Raw genomic sequence first — 23,396 nt, forward strand, 5'->3', positions numbered from 1 at the left:
GTACACCATGCCTGTAATATAATCCCTTCTCCTTCCCTCAGAATCTTCAATTTTCTTCAAGATCAAGCTTTTTCCTGATCCCCTTCTCTTTCCCTTCTCCGTTCTCTTGGAAGAGAGAGAACATGGTTAAGGGAACATAGAAAGGTTGAAAACTCTGGACCATTTCCAGACTTTCATATTTAAGTTACTGGACAATAGGACCTTGGCATGTTACAATTAAAGGAAACTTTGAGATTATTTAGTCCAAAGCCTTCATTTTACAGTGGAGGGAAATATAGTGACCTCAGGGTGAAGAAAGATTTTCCATGGGTGTTTAAGAAAACATAACTCATCAGAAATGTGAATCATTGAGGTGCTTTTAAAAAAATGCACTGAGGGGCAGCTAGGTGGCATAGTGGATAAAGCACCGGCCTTGGAGTCAGGAGTACCTGGGTTCAAATATGGTCTCAGACACTTAATAATTACCTAGCTGTGTGGCCTTGGGCAAGCCACTTAACCCCAATTGCCTTGCAAAAACCTAAAAAAAAAATGCACTGAAAGGAACAGAAGGCCAGAAAGAATCACAGAGGAGCAGGGTACCTTTGAAGGCTATAAGTTGAGTTTATTATACAATTGAAAAGAAAAATGAGCTGTACATAATGGAAAGCTGCAATTCTATATACAATTCTCATTCTGTTCTACTGTGTATGAAAATTCTCTTATTTGCTATTTGTTAAATTTAAAAAAATTTAAATAACACAATTTTACTTTTTGACAGAAGAATGAAAGAGATGCTTTTGTAGGTTGGTGAATTTTTCATCTTATTTATAGACAACAATAGCTAGCACTTATAAAGCATTTTCAAAACACTTTATAAATATCTTTTGATTCTCACAACAACCTTGAGAAGTAGGTACTATTATTATCCTTATTTTACAGATGACAAAACTGAAGCAGACAGGTTAAGTGACTTACCCAGGGTCATACAATTATAAGTGTCTGAAGCTAGATTCAAACACAGGTCTTTTTTGATGCTAGGCCCAAGAGTTCCAATCACTCTACCATCTTTCTGCCTTGAATGATAATGATGCACTACAATTACCAAGACTTGTTAGAAAAAGATGTGATTATCTTAGAAAACTACATTTCCTTTTTCAAAACCACATCCTGATTTTTGCATTCCATGTAGGAGTTCTGATCCCAAGTCCCTGGGAGGAAATGAAAACAGGTGTTTTGATTTGGAAACTGTGTATTCCCCCACAGTCTTTAACCCCACTTGCTATTTCTTGGTCTCTCTGGGAATAGTTCTTCATTTGGATAGGATCAAAGATGCTGGTAATGAACTAATCCCTGAGATTCCTGATATTGATAATTGCTGTCTGGATCATTTAACCCCCATGTTCTACATCATTATTATTATTGTTATCATTATTGGAATTTATATGGTGCTTTAAAGTCCCTAAATATTTTACATATATTATCTCATTTCTTCTTCAGTTGTTAGAAATAATATTGTTCCCATTTAACAGATGAGTCTACTGAAACTCAAGATAAAACTTGCCTATCATCACCCAGCTAGTGTCAGATATAGGATTTGATCTCAGGTCTTCATTCCCAAATCAAGTGTCTTCTATTCCCCTCATCATTTTGCTTCTGACAGGCAGTACTGTATAGTAGAAAGAGTGCTGACCTTGAAGCTGTTGAGGGGTTCCAACACAGAGAAGTCTCTGAATGGGTTTCACTGATGCAGACTATCTCTTAGTCAAGGAAGCTTTAATGTAGAATTCTGGGCACAGGCTAGAGAGGGGCTCTAGCACAGGGAGCTTAGGGTATAGTCTTTAAATAAGGTAGAGTAAACAAAAATGTTTTTGACAGGTGCAAAGATGTGCTGCAAAGATAGGATGCAAGATCGTCTTTTAGGGGGGCAGCTGAATTTAGGAAGTCAGAGGGGTCCTCAGGCCAGAAGAGAAAATGTTTTTCATAGAAAACACAGGAGTTGTTCAACAACTTCTTCAGCAGCATTCTTCAGAATAGAGAGGGTTGGGGTCTCATCAAAGCCATGAAGACATTGGTTAAAGATTTCTCTCGCACATAGGATGGGCAAAACACTTAATGTCTAAGTTCTCTAGGCAACTTTCCAAGACTAGATATTGGAGAAAGTGTCTCATTATACTTGTAGGGAGTCTAGTCACCCATGCGTTTCCTCACACAAAGATCATATAGGGAGAGTGGGAAAGGATGGGGGAGGAAGATCAAGATGGGGATGGTGGCCTGAGGTATTGTAAGGCAAGGGAGGGTTTGGTAGAGGATAGACATGGAAAGTGGAGGATTCCCACCCCACAATTCTGGGGGAGGCCTCCTGACTCTTTCTCCTCTGGCTAGCCAGGGTCTCCAATCAAGTGAAGGAGAAGGGATACCTATTACCTAAATTTTCCAATATATCTTTCTCTTTTCCCTCTTCCAGAAAGCAATCCCTTGTAACTAAGAATAACAAAGAGAAAGGAAAATCTAGTTTCCGCAAAACTAACCAATATCAATAAAGTCATATTATATTCAGTGTTCAGTACCCATGGTTCCCCACCTCCACAAAAAAGGGATGTCCAGTCCTAGATTTCCTCATAGGATAATGTCACAGCATTCACTTTTGATTGTTTTTGTTGCTGTTCCTGCCATTTACACTGCTGTGGTCATTTATGTGTATTGTTTTCTTAGTTTTCTTAATTTACATATGTGGCTTCCCATTCTTCTAGGTATTCATCATTTCTTACAGAGCAGTAATAATAATCTATTATATTCATGTACCACAACCTTTTTAACCATTCTCTGATTAATAGGCATATACTTTCTTTCCAATTCTTCTTTGCTACTACAAAACATGCTGCTTTATCGCTCCTCTCCTAGAGTAAATGCCTTGCAGTGGGATCTCTGGGACAAATGAATATAGACATTTTAGTCATTTTCTTGCATAATTTCAAATTGCTTTCCAGAATAGTTGTATCAATTCACAGCTCTGCCAAAGGCATGCTAATGTGCCTATCTTTCCACCACCCATCCAGCATTGAATATTCCCATGTTTTGTCATTTTTGCCAATTTGTTCAGTGTGAGGTAAAAATTCAGATTCATTCTGATTCATACCTCTCTTATAAATAACCATTTGGAGCAAACTTTTCATAGGATTGTTAATGCTTTGCAATCCTTTTGAAGACTGTTGTTTGCTCATATCCTTTGACCACTTATCCTTTGGGGGATAGTTTTTGTTATTAAATAGTTTTTTATTTGTTCCATACATATCTTGTATGGCAGACCCCTCTTAGAAATATTTGATGTTCGAATCAACCACTTTTCTTTTTTATGCTAGTCTCTTTTGTTTTATTTTATTGAACAGAACCTTTTCCATTTCCTGTAACTAAAGGTATCTATTTTATCTTTTGTGATCATTTCTGAGTTCTATCTTATCTAGGCCAGTCAATTTTGCATAAAAAATTTCTATTTCACTGCCACAGAGAATAATCTCAAGTCCTACTAGCTATGTGACAAATCATGTCAAAAAGTATTTAGCATCCATTCTGTGCTCAATTCTGATCTAGATGAACAGAAGAACACATGGCCTTGACTTTCAAGAGATTTATAATCTAGTTGGGCAGAAAAGACAAGACCCTGTGCTAATTACTGAGGCAAAAAAAAAAAAAGGCCCTCCCTGAAGAAGATTACATTCTATTAAAGGGAATAATACATATTAATAATTAGCATTTACAGGGTACTTTTGTTGTTCTGTCATTTCAGTTGTGTCCAGTTCTTTGTGAACCCATTTGGAATTTTCTTGAAAGAGAAACTAGGGGCAGCTAGGTGGCACAGTGGATAGAGCACCGGCCCTGGAGTTAGGAGTACCTGAGTTCAAATTTGGCCTCAGACACTTAATAATTACCTAGCTGTTTGACCTTGTACAAGTCACTTAACCCCATTGCCTTGCAAAAAAAAAAGAAAAAGAGAAATTAGACTGGTTTGCCATTTCCTTCTTCATTCTATAACACTATACCAGACACTATACTAAGCATTTAACAAATATCATCTTATTGGTCCTCTCAATAACCCTGAAAGAAAGATGCTATAATTCCCATTTTGCAGTTGAGGAAACTGAAGCAAACAGAGGTTAAAACAATTTGATCACAGCTAGTAAGTATCTGAACACAAGTCTTACAGGCCCAATGCCCATGATTTGTATACACATATACATATACAAACATATTATTAGATATAGAGAGATGTTTATGTATAAATACAAAATATTTGTTTTATTAAATGAGGATGATTATGAGAGCATTTATTTTGTGTTTAAGGTTTGCAAAGCTCATCATAGGTCAAGATTCTATCCACTGTGCTACCTAGCTGCTTAGAGTTCACTGGGATAAGGAACTAGTTGGTAAGGACATTACCTTTATCCTTACAGACCAGCAACTGCTCTCTATCTTAAAGTCTTTGGGATTTTGAAGGCGAAATGACTAATAAAGGTCAGCTTTTTTCCTACTGTAAAGCCAACTCTCTAACCACTAGCTTTATCAATGTATTTGAGGTGAGGGGAATACTAGCAACTAGAAGGATCATGTGTGGTCTAACGTTGAGTAGAATTTGAAAGAAATTAGAGATTCCCAGAGGAAGAGGTGAAGAGAGATTTCATTCAAGGCATGGGGACCAAATAACCCATGCAAAAGCATAAAGATGAAAAAATGGAATAATAAATACCAAAGATAGTTCTCAAGATTAGGAAGCAAGAACCTCCCTTTGTGGTCCTTTCCAACTGTTGTATTCACTTCTCCATTGAAGCTGATAACATCCCTTCCTGACACAGATCCCTGACTATAATGAAACTCTCTAAGTCTAACAGCTATTGGTCACTTAGGAAACATGGATGGTTTCAAACTCTTCAACCCTGTGCCCATCAAGTGACTTTGGGAGTCATTTAGAATCTGTGAAGGCCTGTGGGGCCTGAACAAAAGGGAATAAGACTGGTGAGGTCAGCTGAAACCTGATAATTGGGAAATCAGGGTGGAAAGAAAGATGTGCTCATTAGCTGCCTCTCCCAATTACAGTAAACTCTGAGTGCCTCTTGGAGCCATGCAGAGAGAGATTAGATTGCGATAAAGTTCTCACCTGTCCCACATTGAGGTCAGTACTGTGGCTAGATGGATTGCTGCTATCTGGTTACAGTCAATATGGACTGTCTTTATTAGCTGTCTTACAGAAGCTATTGAAGATGGGTTGCCCTCAGTGGCCAATAAGCCAAAGCAAGCATTGTATTTGGCAAGAGGAGGATAAAACATTGTTGAGGTCTTTCATTGTCTGACCCATGTTGCATCTTGCTGGGAAAGTGAGGTGGCCGGGGTGCTCAATGACCTGGTTAGATTTTATTTGTGAATGGAAAATTCTTCTATAAATGCAAAGCAGCCTCATTCATCTGGCCCATATTCATTCTTCTTGTGATACAGCCCTAGTCAGAAAATTGAGACAAGGGTAGGGAAAGGAATCAGAAGTGTGCAAAATATGCTTTCTGGCATTAATTCAACATAAATCAGAAAGCTTATATTAAACTCCTAGGGATCAAGCTACATGATGACATTGTGTTAGAGATAGCACTGCAGAAGCAAGAACAGAACCTGTCTCTGTCCTCAAGAAGTTTACATTCTACTATCATAAAAACAATAATTTATTAATAATAAAAATAGTAATTGATAATGCCTTATCTATCATCTCATTTATTTTTTGCAATTCCCCTATAAGGTAATCAGAATATTATCATTTTATAAAGAGGAAACAATCTCTGAGTATAATTTACTTGAGGTCAAAACTTAAACTCCAAGTCTTTTAGTTCTTTGCTCTTTCCCCTAATTTAATATAACATAGTAAATTGTAATAGTCTGATTTATCTCAACTAGTATTTATTAAGTTCTTCCTTTGTCCTCAGTTCTGCAAAAGATCCTAGGGACATAAATGCAAAAGATAAATTGTACCAGCCTTCAAGTCTAATTTCTATTTCTATATAAGTATAGCCCTTCAGGTGGTGCTGTTGAGCACAGTAATATGAGGAGACTATGTGAGGTGATCAGAGAGGACTTTCACCTCTGATGTGAGGGCTCGTTGAGCCCTTTCAGGGATGCTCATCTGCCACCCACTTTTCACTAGGGGCTCCAAGAAGTTGTTGCATGAGCAATGGCCACACTCTAGTAGACAGGCTAAATCAGACTGAGGGTTACCCTTAGGATGTCTATCCCAAGCATGTGAAGTATTTCCCTGGCAGAATTTGTTCCAACAGCTATGAGAGAGTGACTGGGCAGGCACTTGGAAGCACTTAGAGCTTGGATAGCCATCAAAGATACCAAGGTTATCTTCTGCATCCCGTTATCACCAGTTGTAGACTTTTGTCCTACCTCTGGACTTTGATGACTCAGTAAAAGAGAGTAAGGCTGATGACTTTGTGCAACTCTGCCTCACTAAAATACAATTCATACACTGACCTAGTGGTAGTATTGTTGGATCAAAGGGTATACACAGTTTGGTTGCCATTTGGACAAAGTTCCAAATTGCTCCCCAGAAAGGCTGGATCAATTCACAACTCCACCCACAGTGTTCCAATTTTCCCACATCCTCTCCAACATTTATCATTTTACTTTTCTGTGTCATATTAGTCAATCTGATAAGTGTGAAGTGGTACCTCAGAGTTGTTTTAATTTTCATTTCTCTAATTAAAAGTGATTTAGAACATTTCTTCATATGACTTTAGAAAACTTTAATTTCTTTATCCAAAAACTACCTGCTCATAAATTTTGATCATTTATCATCAGGGAATGACTGTATTCTTAAAATTTTTTTCACTTCTCTATTTATTTGAGAAACGAAGACTTTTTTCAGAGACACTTGGTATAAAGATAGTTCCGTAACATTTTTGCTTTCCTGCTAATCTTGGTTATATTGGTTTTATTTATGCAAAACCTTTTTAATTTAATATAGTAAAATTATTTTAAAGCTTATAATACTCTCCATCTCTTGTTTGGTAATAAATTCTTTCCTTCTCCACAGATCTGACAGGTAAACTTTTCCTTACTCTCTTAATTTGTTTATAGTGTAACTGTTTTTGTCCAAATCATGTATTCATTTTGACCTTATCTTGTTATGCTGTATAAGATGTTGGTCTATACCTAGTTTCTACCATATTGTTTTTCAGTTTTCATGGTAGTTTTGTCAAATAGTGAGTTTTTAATGTGTCTTTGGGTTTATCAAATACTAGATTACTACAATCATTTAGTACTATTTCTTATGTGCCTAATCTATTCCACTGACCTACCAGTTTTATGAGTATAATATAGTTTGATATCTGGCTGTTAGGGCAACTTCCTATGCATTTATTTTATTAATTCCCTTGATATTCTTGATTTTTTTTTTGTTCTTCCAGATGAATGAAATGATTTTTGTTAGTTTTATTGGTATGGCACTGAATATGACAATATCTTTATATATTCACCATGATGAGATGGTCTCAGAATACAAAATGTCATATTTTGGGGACTCAATCAATGTGGAAATTTGTTTTGCTTAACTGAATATTTATTACAAAAGTTTCCCTTTCCCAAATCCCCAATATCCAGGGGTGTAAAGGAAGAGTACATAGATTATTGTAAATAGAAAAAAAAATTTAATTTTAAAAATTTCAACCTACTTTCTTACCTTTAAGAAAAAGGGGAAAAACATTGGTTCTTTGCCTCATCTCATTCAATAAGCCCAAATTTACCAGTTTATCAACAGTATATTCTCATTCTCTCTCTCTCTCTCTCTCTCTCTCTCTCTCTCTCTCTCTCTCTCTCTCTCTCTCTCTCTCTCTCTCTCTCTCTCCCTCTCTCTCTCTCTCACTAGCTTACACTGGAAATATCTAAATTGAGTTTGTAAAAATTCAATAATTTAGCTCTCTTGCTCTTTCAGGTTTGTCCTCCCTCTTTTCAGTCTTCCCACATTCATTTCAAATAAGCAAAACTGGCACACATTCAATAGCTATCTGGCTTAATTACAATTTCAAATATATACCAAGAAAATCCCAAATACTGCTTAAAGAGATAACAGTTACAGATGCCAGCTGCTCAGTCTGCCACTGAGAGGACTTTTTCCTCTCCTCCACTCTATTCTCTGTTGGGAAGAGTAAAAGTGAGAAGTAGATGGAGGATATTAAGAGAAAAATGGACTTCTGCTCCCAAAAGAGCTCTGAGGAAACACCAAACTAATCTTACTAATAGACACTTGTTGCTGATGGATACCAACAATCACTGAACCCTTTCCACTAATTTTAATAATAATTACATGTATATGGTGATTTAAAATTTTTGAAAAACAACTTAAATATACTATTTCATTATATATTCTTAGGAGAGCTTCTGGTGCTTCTCTTGATCCAGTCAAGAGTAACAAACAACCAGCCTAAGTTGGAAAAATTCAGCCTAAGGATTCCTGGAAGGGCCCTGTCCTGGCCCCTACCTGGTCCCACACTGCTATCTTCAAGGCTAAAATCTCATCCTTCTAGGGGAGTGCCAACTCCATTTTCTCTCCAAAACCAAGGGAAAACAAAAGATTCTTGAGACAAATGCCCATCACCTATCTAGCTCTTAGACCTTGATCTCTACTAAGCCTTGCATATAGAGTCTGCTTTAATTTACTCAGGAGCTCATTTTCTATTCTTTGGATTCTTTAGACTTCTAGCTTTTCTTGTTTCCTTCTCTTCAACTCTTCAGAGTCTGATTGTTTTTATCCCAAGAGAGGAGGAGAAGGGGTAAGAGAAATAAACTTCAAACCTCCCATGCAGGGATGATATATGGGAATTGATTATTCATCACCACCATCACTCTTTTCTTGTTGAATAGGGCAGCCAGATGGCAGAGTGGACAGGGTTCTGGGCCTGGAGTCAGGAAGACCTGATTTCAAATCTGGTCTTAGATACTTTACTAGCTCTGTGATCCTGAGCAAGTCACTGTTTGCCTCAAGTTTCTTGCCTGTAAAATGAGCTGGAGAAAGAAATGGCAAATTACTTCAATATCTTTGGCAAGAAAACACTGAAATGAATGAGGTATGGGAATTGATTGATCATGCATCGCTACTACCACCCCCTCCTTCTCACCATTCCATATTTATAAGATAATTCATAGTTACTATATATATAAAATAATTCATAGTCACATCACTAATCAATAACTTTATGGGATCTGGACCAGGGAGGTAGATGTTAGGTTTTGTTTTATGGCAAAATACAGTTGAGATTTTCTGGAGCAAGTTTTACTTAACACACACACATATTACTGAGACATTCATTCATTCTGTGGGATATTAAAATGATCTTTTTCTGTTCTTTTTAGGGATCTATAAAGGACATTGTTTCCGGATCAACCACTTCCCAGAAGACAATGATTATGACCATGACAGCTCAGAATATCTTTTACGTAAGTACAAAGTTGAGGGGGAGGAAGGAGGGAGGAGGCAGTTTGGACCAGCTTTTCAATTCAATCCAATTAAACAAGCATTTATGAAGTTCCTGTGGTTATATGCAAGACACTGGATCAAGCACTAGAGATAAAAAGACAAAACACTAACAGTCCCTGCCCTCAAGGAGCTTACATCTACTGGGGAAAGAGGAGGGGATACATTTTCAGTATATACAAAATAATATAATTTCATTAAGGTGCCAATTTCAGTGTGCAGGTAATTGATGGCATAGAAAAAAATATTATGTAGGAGGTGGCACCTGAACTGCATTTTAAAGTAGTAGTCAGGGATTCTAACTCTTCTTCCAGGGGTAAAGAGGAAGGAGATAGGAAAGGGCACAACGGACTTGAATGAGTTTGAAGAATGGATTTAACTACCTTCCTCTCTTAGCAGTCATGTAGCTTTGGATTAATTAATTTGATTAATCTTCCCAAGTTTCTATTTTCTTATCTGTGAAATGAGAAATCACAGTATCATACATTTAGAATTTACCAGAAGTAAATTTAACTCAAACTAGTCCAAATCCTTCAATTTACTCTTTTTTTCCCTCCAAATAACATTTTTTTCCAATTATATACAATAGTAATGTCTACCTATCATTTTTTGTAAGGTTTTTGAATTTCACAATTTTTCCTCCACTCTCACTTCCCCTCCCCACAGAAGGCTGTCTGATAGTCTATACATTGTTTCCATGCTATACATTGATGTAAATTGAGTGTGTTATAAGAGTAAACATAAGAGGAAACATAACCCCCCTCCCCCAAGCAGATGAGAAACCTTAAGAATAGAGAGGAAAAAAATTGTACTTCAGTCTGTGTTCAGATTTCAATGGCTCTGTTTCTGGGGTAAGTTGCATTCTTTATCATAAGCCCACCAGAGAAGTTGCTTCAATATTTTTCCCACAGTTGCTTTTACTAGCTATACCTCCACTCTATTTCTCCCCACTCTCATTTATTCTATTCTCTCTCTCCTTTCATCCTGGCCCTGTCCAAAAGTGTGTTGAATCTGAGTACTCTCTCCCTCAATCTTCCCTCTTTTCTATCACCTATTCCCCCCCTTCCCTCCCCCCATTCCCCCTTTTCCTGTCCCGTTCTCATTTTTCTTTAGGGTAAAATAGATTTCATCACCCTATTAAATGTGTATGTTATTTCCTCTCTGAGCCATTTCTGATGATAATGAAGGCTCACTCATTCCCCCTTGACTTCCCCCCTTTCTACTCCATTGAAAAAACTTTTTCTTGACTCTTATGTGAAATTTCTTAGCTTCTTCTTCATCTCTTTTTCCTTCCTCCAAGTACTTTCCTTTATCATGCATTGACTCCAACTTTTTACTATATTATACCATTATATTCTGCTCCTTCCTATGTCCTGTCCTTATAAATGAGAAAGTTCAAATGAGTTATCAATATCTTCTTCCTGTGCAGGAATACAAACAGTTCAATACCATTAAGTTCCTCATAGTTAGTCCTTTTCTTCCACTACCTCTATGGTTCACCAGAGTCCTATACTTGGATATCAAACTTTATGTTCAGCTCTGGTTGTTTCAAAAGGAAAGTTTGAAAGTCGCTGTTTCATTGAAAGTCCATCTTTTCCCCTGAAAGAGGATGCTCTGTTTTGCTGGGTAGTTGATTCTCGGTTGGTTGTAAACCAAGATCTTTTGCCTTCTGGAATATCATATTACAATCTCTATGAGCCCTTAATGTAGATGCTGCCAGATCCTGTGTAATCCTGACTATGGAGCCTTGTTAGTTGAATTGTTTGTTTCTGGCAAAGCTGAATTTGAAGATAAAATATGGTGTAAAAATGGAGTCAATAGAAAAAAGGGAAATGTAATGGGAGAAAGAAAAAGGAGAGGGGGGAATAGGCCAAGATATTTCATATAATAAGATTTTTCTTTATTTACAATGAGCTATTGCAATGATATGGAAGGGGGGAAGGCAAAGGGGAATGAGGGAATCTTTGCTTTCATAAGAGGTGGCTAAGAGAGGAAACAGCATATATACTCAATGGGGTATAGACATCTGGAGTAAGAAGGAGAGGGAGGGGACAGGGGGAAGGGGGGTGATGTGAGTGATGGAGGAGAGGATGGACCATGGGGGGAGAATGGTCAGATATAACACATTTTCTTTTTTACTTCTTGCAAGGGGCTGGGATTGGATGGCCTGTCTGGGACCATAGGGCCAGGTGGATGCTGGGCCTAGGGGGTGGTATGGGGGCTCAGGGCTTCTTGGCCCCAGAGCCGGGGATCTGTCTGCTGCACCACTCAGCTACCCTACAGCAGAGTCAGAGTGAAAGGAGAGAGAAAATATAGTACATGGTAGTGGAGAAGTATGAAAGGAGGGAGTTGCGATCAGCAATGGCAATGGTGGAAAAACCTAGAAGTAACTTTTGTGATGGACTTATCATAAAGAATGTGATCCACCAGCAACACAGTTGGTGGTGTTGGAACACAGACTGAAGCACATTTTATTATTATTATTATTATTTTTTTGGGGGGGGTGCAGGGTAATTGAGGCTGGGTGGCCTGCCTGGGGCCGCATAGCAGGGTGATCATTGGATGTCTGAGGCCAGATTTGGACCCGGGTGCTCCTGGATCAAGGGCCAGTGCTCTGTCTGCCACCCAGCCACCCCTACTATTATTACTATTTTATTTTAGGTCTTTTTTTTCTTTTTCTTTTTGGTTTTTGCAGGGCAGTGGGGTTGGGGTGGCTTGCATGTCACACAGCTGGGTGATTGTTGGGTGTATGGGGCTGGATATGGGCTCAGGTGCTCCTGACTCCAGGGCTGGTGCTCCATCCACTGCACCACCTGACCATACCTACAATTATTACTATTATTTCTTTTATTTTAATTTAAAATTTTTTCTCTCCCCTTTATCGCTCAAGTGAGTCTATATTTTTTGGGGGGGAAGGGGTATTTTGTTTACTCTTAAACAAGAATATTTTACTAATGTATAAAAAACATTATTTGTACAAAATGAGAATAAATAAATATTAAATAAATTTAAGAAAAAAGAATTTTCTCTTTGATTTGGGAGTTTGGGGATTTAGCTATAATATTCCTGGAAGTTTTTCTTTTGGGATCCCTTTCAGGAGGTGAATGGTGAATTCTCTCAATTTCTATTTTACCCTCTACTTCTAGGATCTCAGGGCAATTTTGCTGTATTATTTCTTGAAAAATGAAGTCTAGGGTCCTCTCCTGATCAGATAGTCAATAATTTTTAAATTATTTCTTCTGGATCTGTTTTCAAGGTCGGTTGTTTTTCCAGTGAGATATTTCACATTTTCTTCTAATTTTTGGCTTTTTTTGAAGAGTTTTATTTCTTCCTGATTTCTTGAAAAGTCATCGGCTTCCTTTAGTTTCATTCTGCATTTTGAAGGAGTTACTTTCTTCAGAGAAAGCTTTTTTATCTCCTTTTCCAGCTGGACAATTCAGCTTTTTAAGGCATTCTTCTCCTCATTTGCCTTTTGTTTTGCTTTTTTCCATTAGGTCTGAATGGGTTTTTAACATATTATTTTCTTCAGTATTTTTTTGTATATCTTTAACCAAACTTTTGATTTGGTTTTCATGATTCTTCTGCATTTCATTTCTCCTCCCAATTTTTCCTCCATCCCCCTTAATTACTTTTCAAAGTCTTTTTTGGGCTCATTCATAGTCTGAGCCCATTTTCTATTTCTCTTGGAGGTTTTGGAGATGAAAGCTTCAATTTTGTCATCATCTGAGTATGTATTTTGATCTTCCAGGAGACTAAATTAATTCTCTCTGGTCAGATTCTTCTTTTTCTGTTGTTACTCATTTTCCTTAGCCCAAGACAACACTTCCAAGACTTTGGGGTTTTTTTTGGGGGGGGGGGACACCTCACTGGGACCTTTATTCCTCCAAGGTCGTATGCTCTCCAGCCTGTGCTTTGATCCGTAGATGGCCCCAGTACTTCCCTCTGCCCTGGGACTATAAGGAAGATCCTGCTATCTTAGTATGGAAGCCCAAACTGCAACCTGGATCTGAATGTAGTTAAACAGCAGAGTCCTACCCCGAGAGAGAGCAGAGAAATCTCTGCAGACTTCCTTTACCATCTCTGGGGGTACAGGCTGCTTTCCCCAGATTCTCGCTGCAGATTCTGCAGCCTGTGCTCCTCACTCCACACTCATTCTGGTGTAGCAGAGTTCTCTCACTGCCCCTTCAAGTTGTTGCCAGTGATCTCTGATCTGGGCTGGGCTGCACTGTGCTGCAGTCATGGCTTTTTTCCCAGCCCCCAGTCCTGGTGAAACACACCTTTCCTGTGGAAGTTTTAAGTTATCTTGGACTGGGAAAATGTATCACTCAGTCTTTCTGTGAGTTCTGTCCCTCTAAATTTTGGCTAGAGTCTTCATTTGTTTGTTTTTTGGAGTTTGCGGGGAAGGAGTTCCCTGGAAATGCTACCTTCATGCTGCCATCTTGGCTCCGCCCCCCCTTCAATTTTTTCTTGAGAAAACTGAGATCTAGAGGAACCAACTCACCTACCCAAGTTGTAAGGGGCAATGAAATGGTTGGAACCCAGGAAAATGATCTCCAAATCCATCATTTTAAGATTGCTAAGGTTACTTTGCAGCTCCTAAATTGTGATTTTTCTTAGTATAAAATCAAGTTCCCATATGGTCATTCCTGGAAGTCTATCTCCTTTGCACCCTCTCATTCTGTTTTGGGAAAGAAGAGTTGATTAAAATTTGTTTGAATTGACAATAAGATGTTAGAGGGACAGGAGCTACTGGGAACAGGTGACTAACTTGAAAACATTCCTGCACATATAAGTCCTATAACCAATCAATCAAACAAGCATTTATTAAGCTCCTGTTATCTACTAGATAGGGTGGCAGTTGGGTAGCTCAGTGCCATACACTGGACATGGAGTCAGAAAGACCTCAGTTCAGATATAGACTTAGATACTAGCTGTGTGACCTGGGCAAATCACTTAACCTCTCTTTGCCTTTGTCCACTAAAGAAGGAAATGGCAAACCACTCCAGTATTTTTGCCATGAAAATCCCATGGACAATGTGGTCCATGGGGTCATGAAGAGTCAGACATGATGGCATGGATGAACAACTATAACAAATCTATCAATCATTGTTCTAAACACTGAAGCTACAAAATCAAAAAAAAAAAAAATTTAAAAACCTGCCCTCAAAGAGCTTACAGTCTAGCTAGGAGAAACAACTCATACCTCTAGAAACATAGAGAGGTATTAGAGATCAATGCTTGCTGGTAGCTATAAATTCCCCATAGCAGCCATGATGTTGGGTGGAGACAAGAAGGCTGCCACTATCATATCTTTCCCATTGTGTCTGTATCTAAGTGACTTCAACTCTAGGGGATATCTAGTAGCCAAGTGATTCTCATCTTCTCTTCAGTACAAATGAGAAAGAAATGGAATTAGCACCACACCTGCCAACTTTGCCAAAACTGCCTCTGCTATAATCAAGAGTGAGATATGTGATACCCAGAACCACAGCAAAACAGACTGGCTGGGGTTATTTGCTAGGAACTACCAATGGTAAAACTCCCTTCATGCCCCTCTCCAACAAGGTTACTGTGGTTCCACTTCAAAACTTGTTTCTGGATCTTTTACATTGTTGACTACCTACACTCTAAACGTCAATTATAATTTAAAACTGCAATTAACCCAGTGCACTGTTGGCCTTTCATGTGTTCAAAGATATTGAAAGGATATAGGTGGTACCTTGGATGGAGTGCTGGGCCTGGACTTAAGAAGATTCATCTTTGTGAATTCAAATCTGGGTTGACATTTACTAGTTGTGTGACCCAGACAAGTCACTTAATCTATTTGCCTCAGTTTCTTCATTTATAAAATGAGCTGGAGAAGGAAATAGTAAAAAATTCCAGTATCTTAGCCAAGAAAACCCCAAATGGGGTCAAGAAGAAGAGTCAGACATAACTGAAATGACTGAATACTGAAAGGAAGATTATGGTCAGCCACACAAAGAGAATAATTTACTGGGAGTTTTCAACATCAGAAGACTTGAAAGAAACCAAAGAGGTTTTATTGATAGATTTGAACTCTTCTCCCTGATACCAAGCCCAGAATTTATCTAGTGCACTATCTAGTTTCCTCTATAATATAATTCTACTGATAATATTAGTACTTTTTAAAAATTTATAAAAATGTGATGTAGAAATTATAGTTGTGTATTTCTTCAGAAGAAAAGTATAAGGTATCATACATGAATCTGGATTATCATGTATTCTCTAAGTGTAAAGAGTTGAGTCCCACTGGGTTAGGTGGGAAAGGATATTTAGGGAAGGAAATTATCTTCTCAAGCAAATTTGCTTTCCTCATGGTCCATCCTTGAGGAAGGTTCAAGGAAATTCTTTCTCTCAGGGGAAGAACCAAGGATGGTGACCAGAGAGAAGGGAAGAGTTGACACAGGCCTAAGCAATAGATTGGATATGGGGAATGAGAAATAGTGAGGAATCAACAATGACTCCTAGGTTGTGAGCCTGAGGGACTGGGAAGATGGTGTTACCCTCTATGGTGAGAGGGTTTAGGGGAAAAGATGAGTTATTTTTGGACATATTTAGTTTAAGATATCTACGAGACATCCAATTTGAGATATCTGAAGGGTAGTTGGAGATATAAGTTTGGAGTTCAGCAAAGTGCTGGGGAAGGATCAGTAGATTTGAAAATCCTCAACATAGAGATAGTAATTAAATCCATAGGAACTAATGAGATCATCAAATGAAATAATATCGAGGGAAAAGAGAAGAGGGCCCAGGATAAAATTCTGAGGGACACCCACACAAAAAATCAATGAGAGAATCATACAGCTACTATAAATCAGAAGGAGAACCTGAACTCATGTCTTACTAGCTCTGAAGCCAATTCTCTATCCACTATACCATACTGTCTCACCAAAATACACACACACACACACACACACACACACACACACACACACACAAAATGAAATTAAGATGGGGGAAAGGGGAAGCCCTGGAAGCTAGGATCATGGATAAAGAGACTTTATAGACCTGGGGAAAAGTCCATGCAAAGGTATGAAAATGGGAAATGGAATGTCTTGTGTTAGGAAGTTTAAGAATATCTATTTGATTGGGCAACTAGATAGCCCAGTGGATAGAGCACTGTCTGGAGTTAGAAAGAACTGAATTCAAATCTAATCTCAGACACTTATTAGCTCTGTGACCCTGGGCAAGTCACTTAACCACTGTTTGCCTTAATCTTTTGGGGAAGGAAATGGCAAACCACTGTAGCCAAGAAAGCCTCATGGACAGTATAGTCACAACTGAATGACTGAACAATAAATTTGATGGGACCAAAGAGAGCAATAAAATTGAAACAGTAGAATGGAACCAGATTGAAAAGATTTCTAATATCAAATAAAGGAGTTTGTATTTGAACCTAGAGACAACAGGGAGATAAATAAATTTACTGAGCAAAATGGCAAAGTGGACAAATAGGAGCTTTTAGGTGTATCACTATGATAAATCAACAGCAACAACAAGCAAGTCAACAATAACAAGAGACTAGTTAATAAACTAGTTCAACGACAGAGAGCCTTAACTGAAGTCGCGGTTTTAAGTGGCAAGTAGGAAACGTGGAGGTAGAATGGAGAAGACAGAAACTGATGGCTATCTATGAAAGGGAATAGAGGGATCTATGTCTTTGCTTGGTAAAGGTGAATTTCATAATCATTCAGATCCCCTGGGTCTTTAAGTTGCTGACTTGTGTTTATGTTGTAGTAAGGGTTGACTAGGGTTGGATCACTGAGGAATACATTCTTGACCCAGACAGGAACCATATTGGGGGTCAAGCAGGGGGAAAGAAGAGGATGGTATCAGCACTTAAGCAAATCACACATTTTCCTCCCCTACTCCCTAACCCTAAAATTTATATCCATGGGAAATCAGTAAATATCATAGAAAATAAGGGGAAAATAAGTCCAGTTTAAAATTTAAAAATCCTTGTTTTGGCATTCATAGCCCTTCCTAATCAGATCTCCCTTCTTTTCTAATATTTTTACACCTTAGACTCCCTTCTCTCCTCACATACTCTGTGATCCGGTGACACTGGTCTCCTTTCTGTTCCTCAAATAAGATTCTAGGCATTTTCAATGACTGTCCACCATACTTAGAATATTCTCCCCCTCCCCATCTCTACTTCAAGTCTGGATAAAAATTCCACCTTCTACAGTCTTTTCCAACTTTTCTCAGTTCTAGTGCCTTTCCCATTTTGATTATTTCCAATTTATCCTGTATATTATATCTAATTTATAGGCAGTTGTCAGCATGTTGTCTCCCCCATTGAGACAATGATCTCCTTGGGAGCAGGGACTATCTTTTTCATTTCTTTGTATTCAATTAATCTTTGTCATCAATCAATCAATCAAGCAATATTTATTAAGTACCTTCTCTAGGACAGGCAGTTATGGTAAGTGCTAAGGATAGAAAATTGGCAAAAGATTGTCCCTGTCCTTAAGAGCTGGTAGGGAGTGAGGTGAAAGAAGATTGGGAAGGTTGCTAAGGGCTTTGAATACCAAGAAGAGGACTTTTGCATTTGATCCTAGAAGAAACAGGAAACTACTGGATTTCCCTGAGAAGGGAGGTAGAGGATTGGGTCTATACTTTAGGTAAATGGTTTTAGTGATTAAATTAGACTGTAGAGAGACTTGAGGGAGATTATTGCAGTATTCCAGGTATGAGGTGATGAAGATATGTTCTAGAGCACTGGCAATGTAAGAGGAAAGGGCAGCATATCAGAAAGATATCACAAAGGTGAAATCGACCAATCTTGGCAATAGCTTGGATTTGGGGGAGTTGAGAGGATGGTGTCGCCCTTTATAAGTGGTACAGAAGGATGGTTTAGGGGGAAAGATAATGATTTCATTTTTGTACATGTGTTTAAGATATCTTCTGGACATCCAGCTCAAGCTATATCTGAAAGGCAGTTGGTAATGAGAAATTAGAGGTCAGCAGAGAGACTGGAGCAGGATTGAACATAATCAGCATACAGATGGTAATTAAATCCATAGGACCTTCACCAAGTGAAGTTATATTGAGGAAGAAGAGAAGAGGACACAGGATAGAACCCTGAGGGATATCTACATTTAGAAGGTGTGATAGAGACAGATCTAGCAAATGAAGACGAGCCAAGAGTGATCAGATAAGTGGGGGGGGGGGGGGAGGGAACCAGGAGAGAGAAGTGTCCCAAAAACCTAGAGAGAAGAGAGTATCTAGGGAGGAATAATCAACAATCAAAGGCTTCAGAGAAGTCTAGGAGAATGAGGATTGAAAAAAAGGCTATTAGATTTAGCAACTAAATGATTATTGGTAATTATAGAGAGCATTTTGTATTCCCAGTACCTAGCATAATGACTGGCTTAGAAGATGCTCTTTATAAATGTTTATCAACTAATGGAATGACTCACCTCAGTCTTATGCATGGAAAGTGGGAAGGATATCTAATACCAGGTCCTTGGAAGCTTGCTAATATTTTTAAAACATCAAATGAGTAACCCTGGTTCCTTTTGTCCAGCTAACTGTGTCTCTGAGTCTTTACCCACCTATCTGGTTGGTGCCTTCCCCAAAGCATGGGATCCCATATAATCCCCTCAGTTTTCTGTAGTCTATGAGAGATTCTGATCTAAGCTCTAGGCACAGCCACCTCCCCACCTTATTCTTTGTCATTAAAATAGAATTTTAGAAGGCTAAAGAGGGAGGAAAAGGGGGGAGGGGAGTATACTAGCAAAGAAAGAATATAGAAGCTAAGGAAAGGACAGTAACATCTGAAAGTTATTTTGCTGTCTTCACAGCAAAATGTCCAGACTCATGCAGAGTCTCTCTCAGCAGCATACCTCAGGCTAGAGTAGATTCAGTCTCATTTATAGAGAATCAATACCAGGTCCCTTTGAGCAAAAGTAATTCACTCTGCACCTGCTTAAGGGTAATTTTTCCAAAAAGGGAAAAAAATGGATTTTTGCAATGAATCATCTAGTGACATAGAATTTTAGTGTCGTTCCCATGGAGCCCTGGGACAGGACAGCTCCAACCAGGCAACCAATCTCTGACAGCCCCAGAAATGTGAACAATCAGGTCAGCCTTACAGCCTCTGGCTCAATCTCACCCTCCCTTCCCTTCCCTCTCACTCTCACCGGACATTTATGGAGGGTCTAAGAGACCAAGGAAAAGATGAGTCACATTCCTAATGGCCTCAAGCCCAAAATAGCTTATGTCAGGTTCCCAGGGATTCCAAATCCATTCTACCAATAATGCCCACCCTATCCAACCCTCCACCTCCAGCCACTACCCACACCCACCTTCCAGGAGGAAGGGGCAATCAGAACCCCAGGGCTTAGAGACTCTGAACAGTCTGCCTAGCCTCATGAGTGGGCTTTGGTGAAATACTAGCCAACATTTTGACCAATTTCTTTTCCTTCCCCTAAGTAAATATTCTAAAACAAGTTCCCCATTGCAGTCTCCAACCTTTTTTTTTCAACCTGAATAAAATCTCCCTTGCTTCTTCTCCCTTTCCTCTTATTTCCAGAATTGCTCCCCTTTGCTCTATTTCCTTTCCTCTGAATGAATATTCAAAGCAAGCCAGACCATTGCAATTCCAACCTTCTTTGCTTGTTCTTTTCAAACAGTGAAACTGAATTTGATCTCTCTTTGCCTCTGGTTTGAGCCTCACCCCTTTGCTCAGGTTACATCCCTTTTACATCATCTTCTATCTAGTTATATTCATCCCTGTGGTGCAATGGAGAGATACATCTCTAAGAATGAAGTTCTTCAGGAAAGACACATTGCTGGGTCTTCCCAGATTTCAGATATTCCCAGCATCATGGAAGAAGAGGGGTGGAGAGATGGAAAGAGTAAAATGACAATGACAACAACCTAGCTATCACTACTCATTTGGGAAGAAGACAATCTCCTTAAGAAGTCCCTTTTGGGAAGAGAAGGAGATTCATTAACAATCAAAGAAACTTGGGGGCAAGGAGGGAAAAAGGGAGAGGATCTAGTGCCTCAGTTCTTTCCCTGCCTGATAATGTCTAGTAAGGGCCCATTTCCCAAATGGGGACACGTTTTCTCCATCCCATGGAAGTAGAACATAGGAAAGTTTGTTTGACATGTGAGTGAGGTTTGTAAATTGAACTAACATACTACAATCTGTAGTTCAAAAAGATAAGAATTCCTACTCAGGGTGACAGCCATTGGAATTAGACTGCCTATTTTTTGGTTCCTGCTTCTTTTCTCTTTTTATTACCAATCTTAGAATCATCAAATTTGAGGGATGAGTGATTATCTGGGCCAACCTCTTCATTTGACAGCAATCTCTTGATTCTTCTACTGTAAAGTGAAGGGATTGGGACAAATGATCTCTGTTTCCATCTGACAGTTCTGGCTGTCCAGAGTTAAAGAAACAAGGCCTAGAGGGTTTATTGGTCTGATATATTAGTGGAGACTAAAGGAGTTAGGGCAAGAAAGTGTATACCTGGCAGGTTTCCCAGGACTTCAGTCCAGGTCACTTAGAGTTCATCTCCTTGTATATCCATGTTTCCTCAACATTCAAGAAAAGTCATAATTCATTTAAAGGATACTTGAAGTGGAGCTCTATATTGAATGTTATTGCATGTTGGTACATGATCCAAGGATATATTCAAAGAATCCATTGAATGCAGGAAATCACCCCTCTCCCCAAAACATTATGGTCAGTGGTCAGTCAACAAGCAATTATTAACTATCTAAAAAGTGCTGCGTTAAGCAGTGGAATATCATTTAACATAACCCTACCTAACATCAGGTTGACCATTCATAACATACAGCTGCCCATGTGTAATAATAATAATAATAATAATAATGTTTCCATGGACACTATGGTCTTTCACCTGATGCCCTGTTTTCACAAAAATAATTAAAAACATTCGATGAGACATGCCTATGTTTTTGCCAGTCAGCTATAAAGAACTCAGTGACCAAATCTCTTCCATCTACCCTTATCTTTTTTTTTAGATTTTTTTTTTTTGTCAGGCAAATGCGGTTAAGTGGCTTGCCCAAGGCCACACAGCTAGGTAATTATTAAGTGTCTGAGGTGGGATTTGAATCCAGGTACTCCTGACTCCAGGTCCGGTGCTCTATCCACTGCACCACCTAGCTGCCTCTTACCCTTATCTTTCTACTAAAGAAGTCAAAAGAAACTATTGGATTTTTTGTAATCTTTTTTTTTATTTCTTAGTATATATATGAAAAAATTCCCTAGGTATCTCCAGTTGCTCATGCTGGAATACAAACCCAAAAGTGAGATGGGAGGGACTGTTCCTCATAATGAGAGGAATTTTTCTGGAGAAAGCATTCTTTTCCAAAGCTGGCTTCGTTTCTCTATTAGCTAGCCTGCCATCAATGCCATCAGAATCCAAGGGCTTTCTTCCAACTTCTAAATAGTGCACAGACTTCATCTGTCTGGTGGTGCTCTCCCAGCTTTAAAATGTACAAATCTATTCAATTTAATGGATTGTTTTGATATGGTTATTTTGCTGTGCTACCATTTGCACAGCCAAAACCTTAGAGTGAAGCCAATAATGATTGCTGGTGTTTATATAGTGCTTTAAAAGTTTATAAATCACTTCCCTCATAGCCACTCTGTAAGGGAGATAGACTATATGAAAATTGTTATCCTCTTTACGTGGAGGAGATTGAGCCCTTTTCCCACAACTATAACAGGGGTAGGAACAGGAAAAAAAAATGAGGTGTTGGGATTTTACTCCTTTCAGACTTCGAATAGTTCCATTCACAGTTTGTAAAAGGAGTAAAACCTTGAGTGGCTCAAACCCTATGTGATAAATTTGCAAATTTTAAAGGGTTCATTCCTTTCACTCTTTTATGGGTCATGTAAAGGAAATGTGAAGAAATGTTCACACATATTTGCTCCTTTAAGAGGTGTGAAGTTCCATCTACTTGGTCTTAATCAAGGGTCAGCCTTGCCCCTGAGCACTTGTAAGCTCTGAGAACAGTCTTCTCCGTAAAGAAGAGAGCTGCGTATAGAAAAAAGAACTCAGCCTTTGAAACAGAATTTTGTTTTTTTCCTTTGTATCTATCTCTTTGTGGGAAATGGCTCTTATAGTAGAACAGCCCATAGAACAAATAGTCTCAGAAAATCCAGGTGAGTTTTAGAGAAGTGCAAGTCCAAGGGGATCAGCAGAGATATTACACCCTGGGGGAACAAAATGAGAAAACCACAAGAAAAGTCTTAGGGATCTCCAGTGGATGGCTTTGGTCACTTGTGTTCTCTTAAGGTGCTCATTTCTACTAGTATATTATATGTGTGTGTGCTTATTACTGGGTCTACTTAGGCTGTATATTTGTGGGAGAGTACACCCCAAGTTTCTAGTGATAATATTTTATTACAATTATTCTTACTATGCTGTTTCATTAAATGCCTTTGTTAATTGTGTCAACTGGATGGGTTAAAGGTCGGGGTGGGGGGGCTACATGCCATTTAGAGTATATGCCATTGAGTAATTTGAATCTGGGGTAGTTTCCCTCTTCAACACAACCTGTGAGTGTGAGTTAGCTTGTGCTAAGTTTGAATGGGGACACAAACTTGGAGAACTGAAGCGGTTTACCTAATGTCATGTTGCTAATAAAGTGTCTTGATGCCATAGTCAAGAATTCTTTTAATGACTCCTAATATTCCAAATGTCTGGGAAAAAAAATCCCCAAAATGATAAACTGTTTGATTCTGCCCCGTGAGATCAGATGTTGCTCTCCAAAGCAAGAAAATGAGTCTTCAGGAAGATTCTTCTACTGCGTGGTTAATGGTTCTGTAACAATGTAACATATAGAGAGGAAAAATAGAAGGATCTGCAGTTGAATACTCCTTCTGAAAGTTCATAACTATAAG

At 38.6% G+C, this 23,396-nt stretch overlaps 1 protein-coding gene across 1 annotated transcript in view; it reads left to right on the forward strand.

Annotated features, from left to right (window-relative positions):
- The window catches only part of CACNG4 (calcium voltage-gated channel auxiliary subunit gamma 4), a 111,767-nt gene that overhangs the window by 77,300 nt on the left and 11,071 nt on the right, over positions 1-23,396 (forward strand). Inside the window, exon 2 of the mRNA XM_074220623.1 lies at positions 9,367-9,450. Coding sequence (XP_074076724.1) covers positions 9,367-9,450 — 84 coding nt within the window. The remainder of the gene's footprint in view (positions 1-9,366; positions 9,451-23,396) is intronic.

This window comes from Macrotis lagotis, chromosome 2 (genome assembly GCF_037893015.1).
Source record: "Macrotis lagotis isolate mMagLag1 chromosome 2, bilby.v1.9.chrom.fasta, whole genome shotgun sequence".
NCBI classification, from domain to species: domain Eukaryota; kingdom Metazoa; phylum Chordata; class Mammalia; order Peramelemorphia; family Peramelidae; genus Macrotis; species Macrotis lagotis.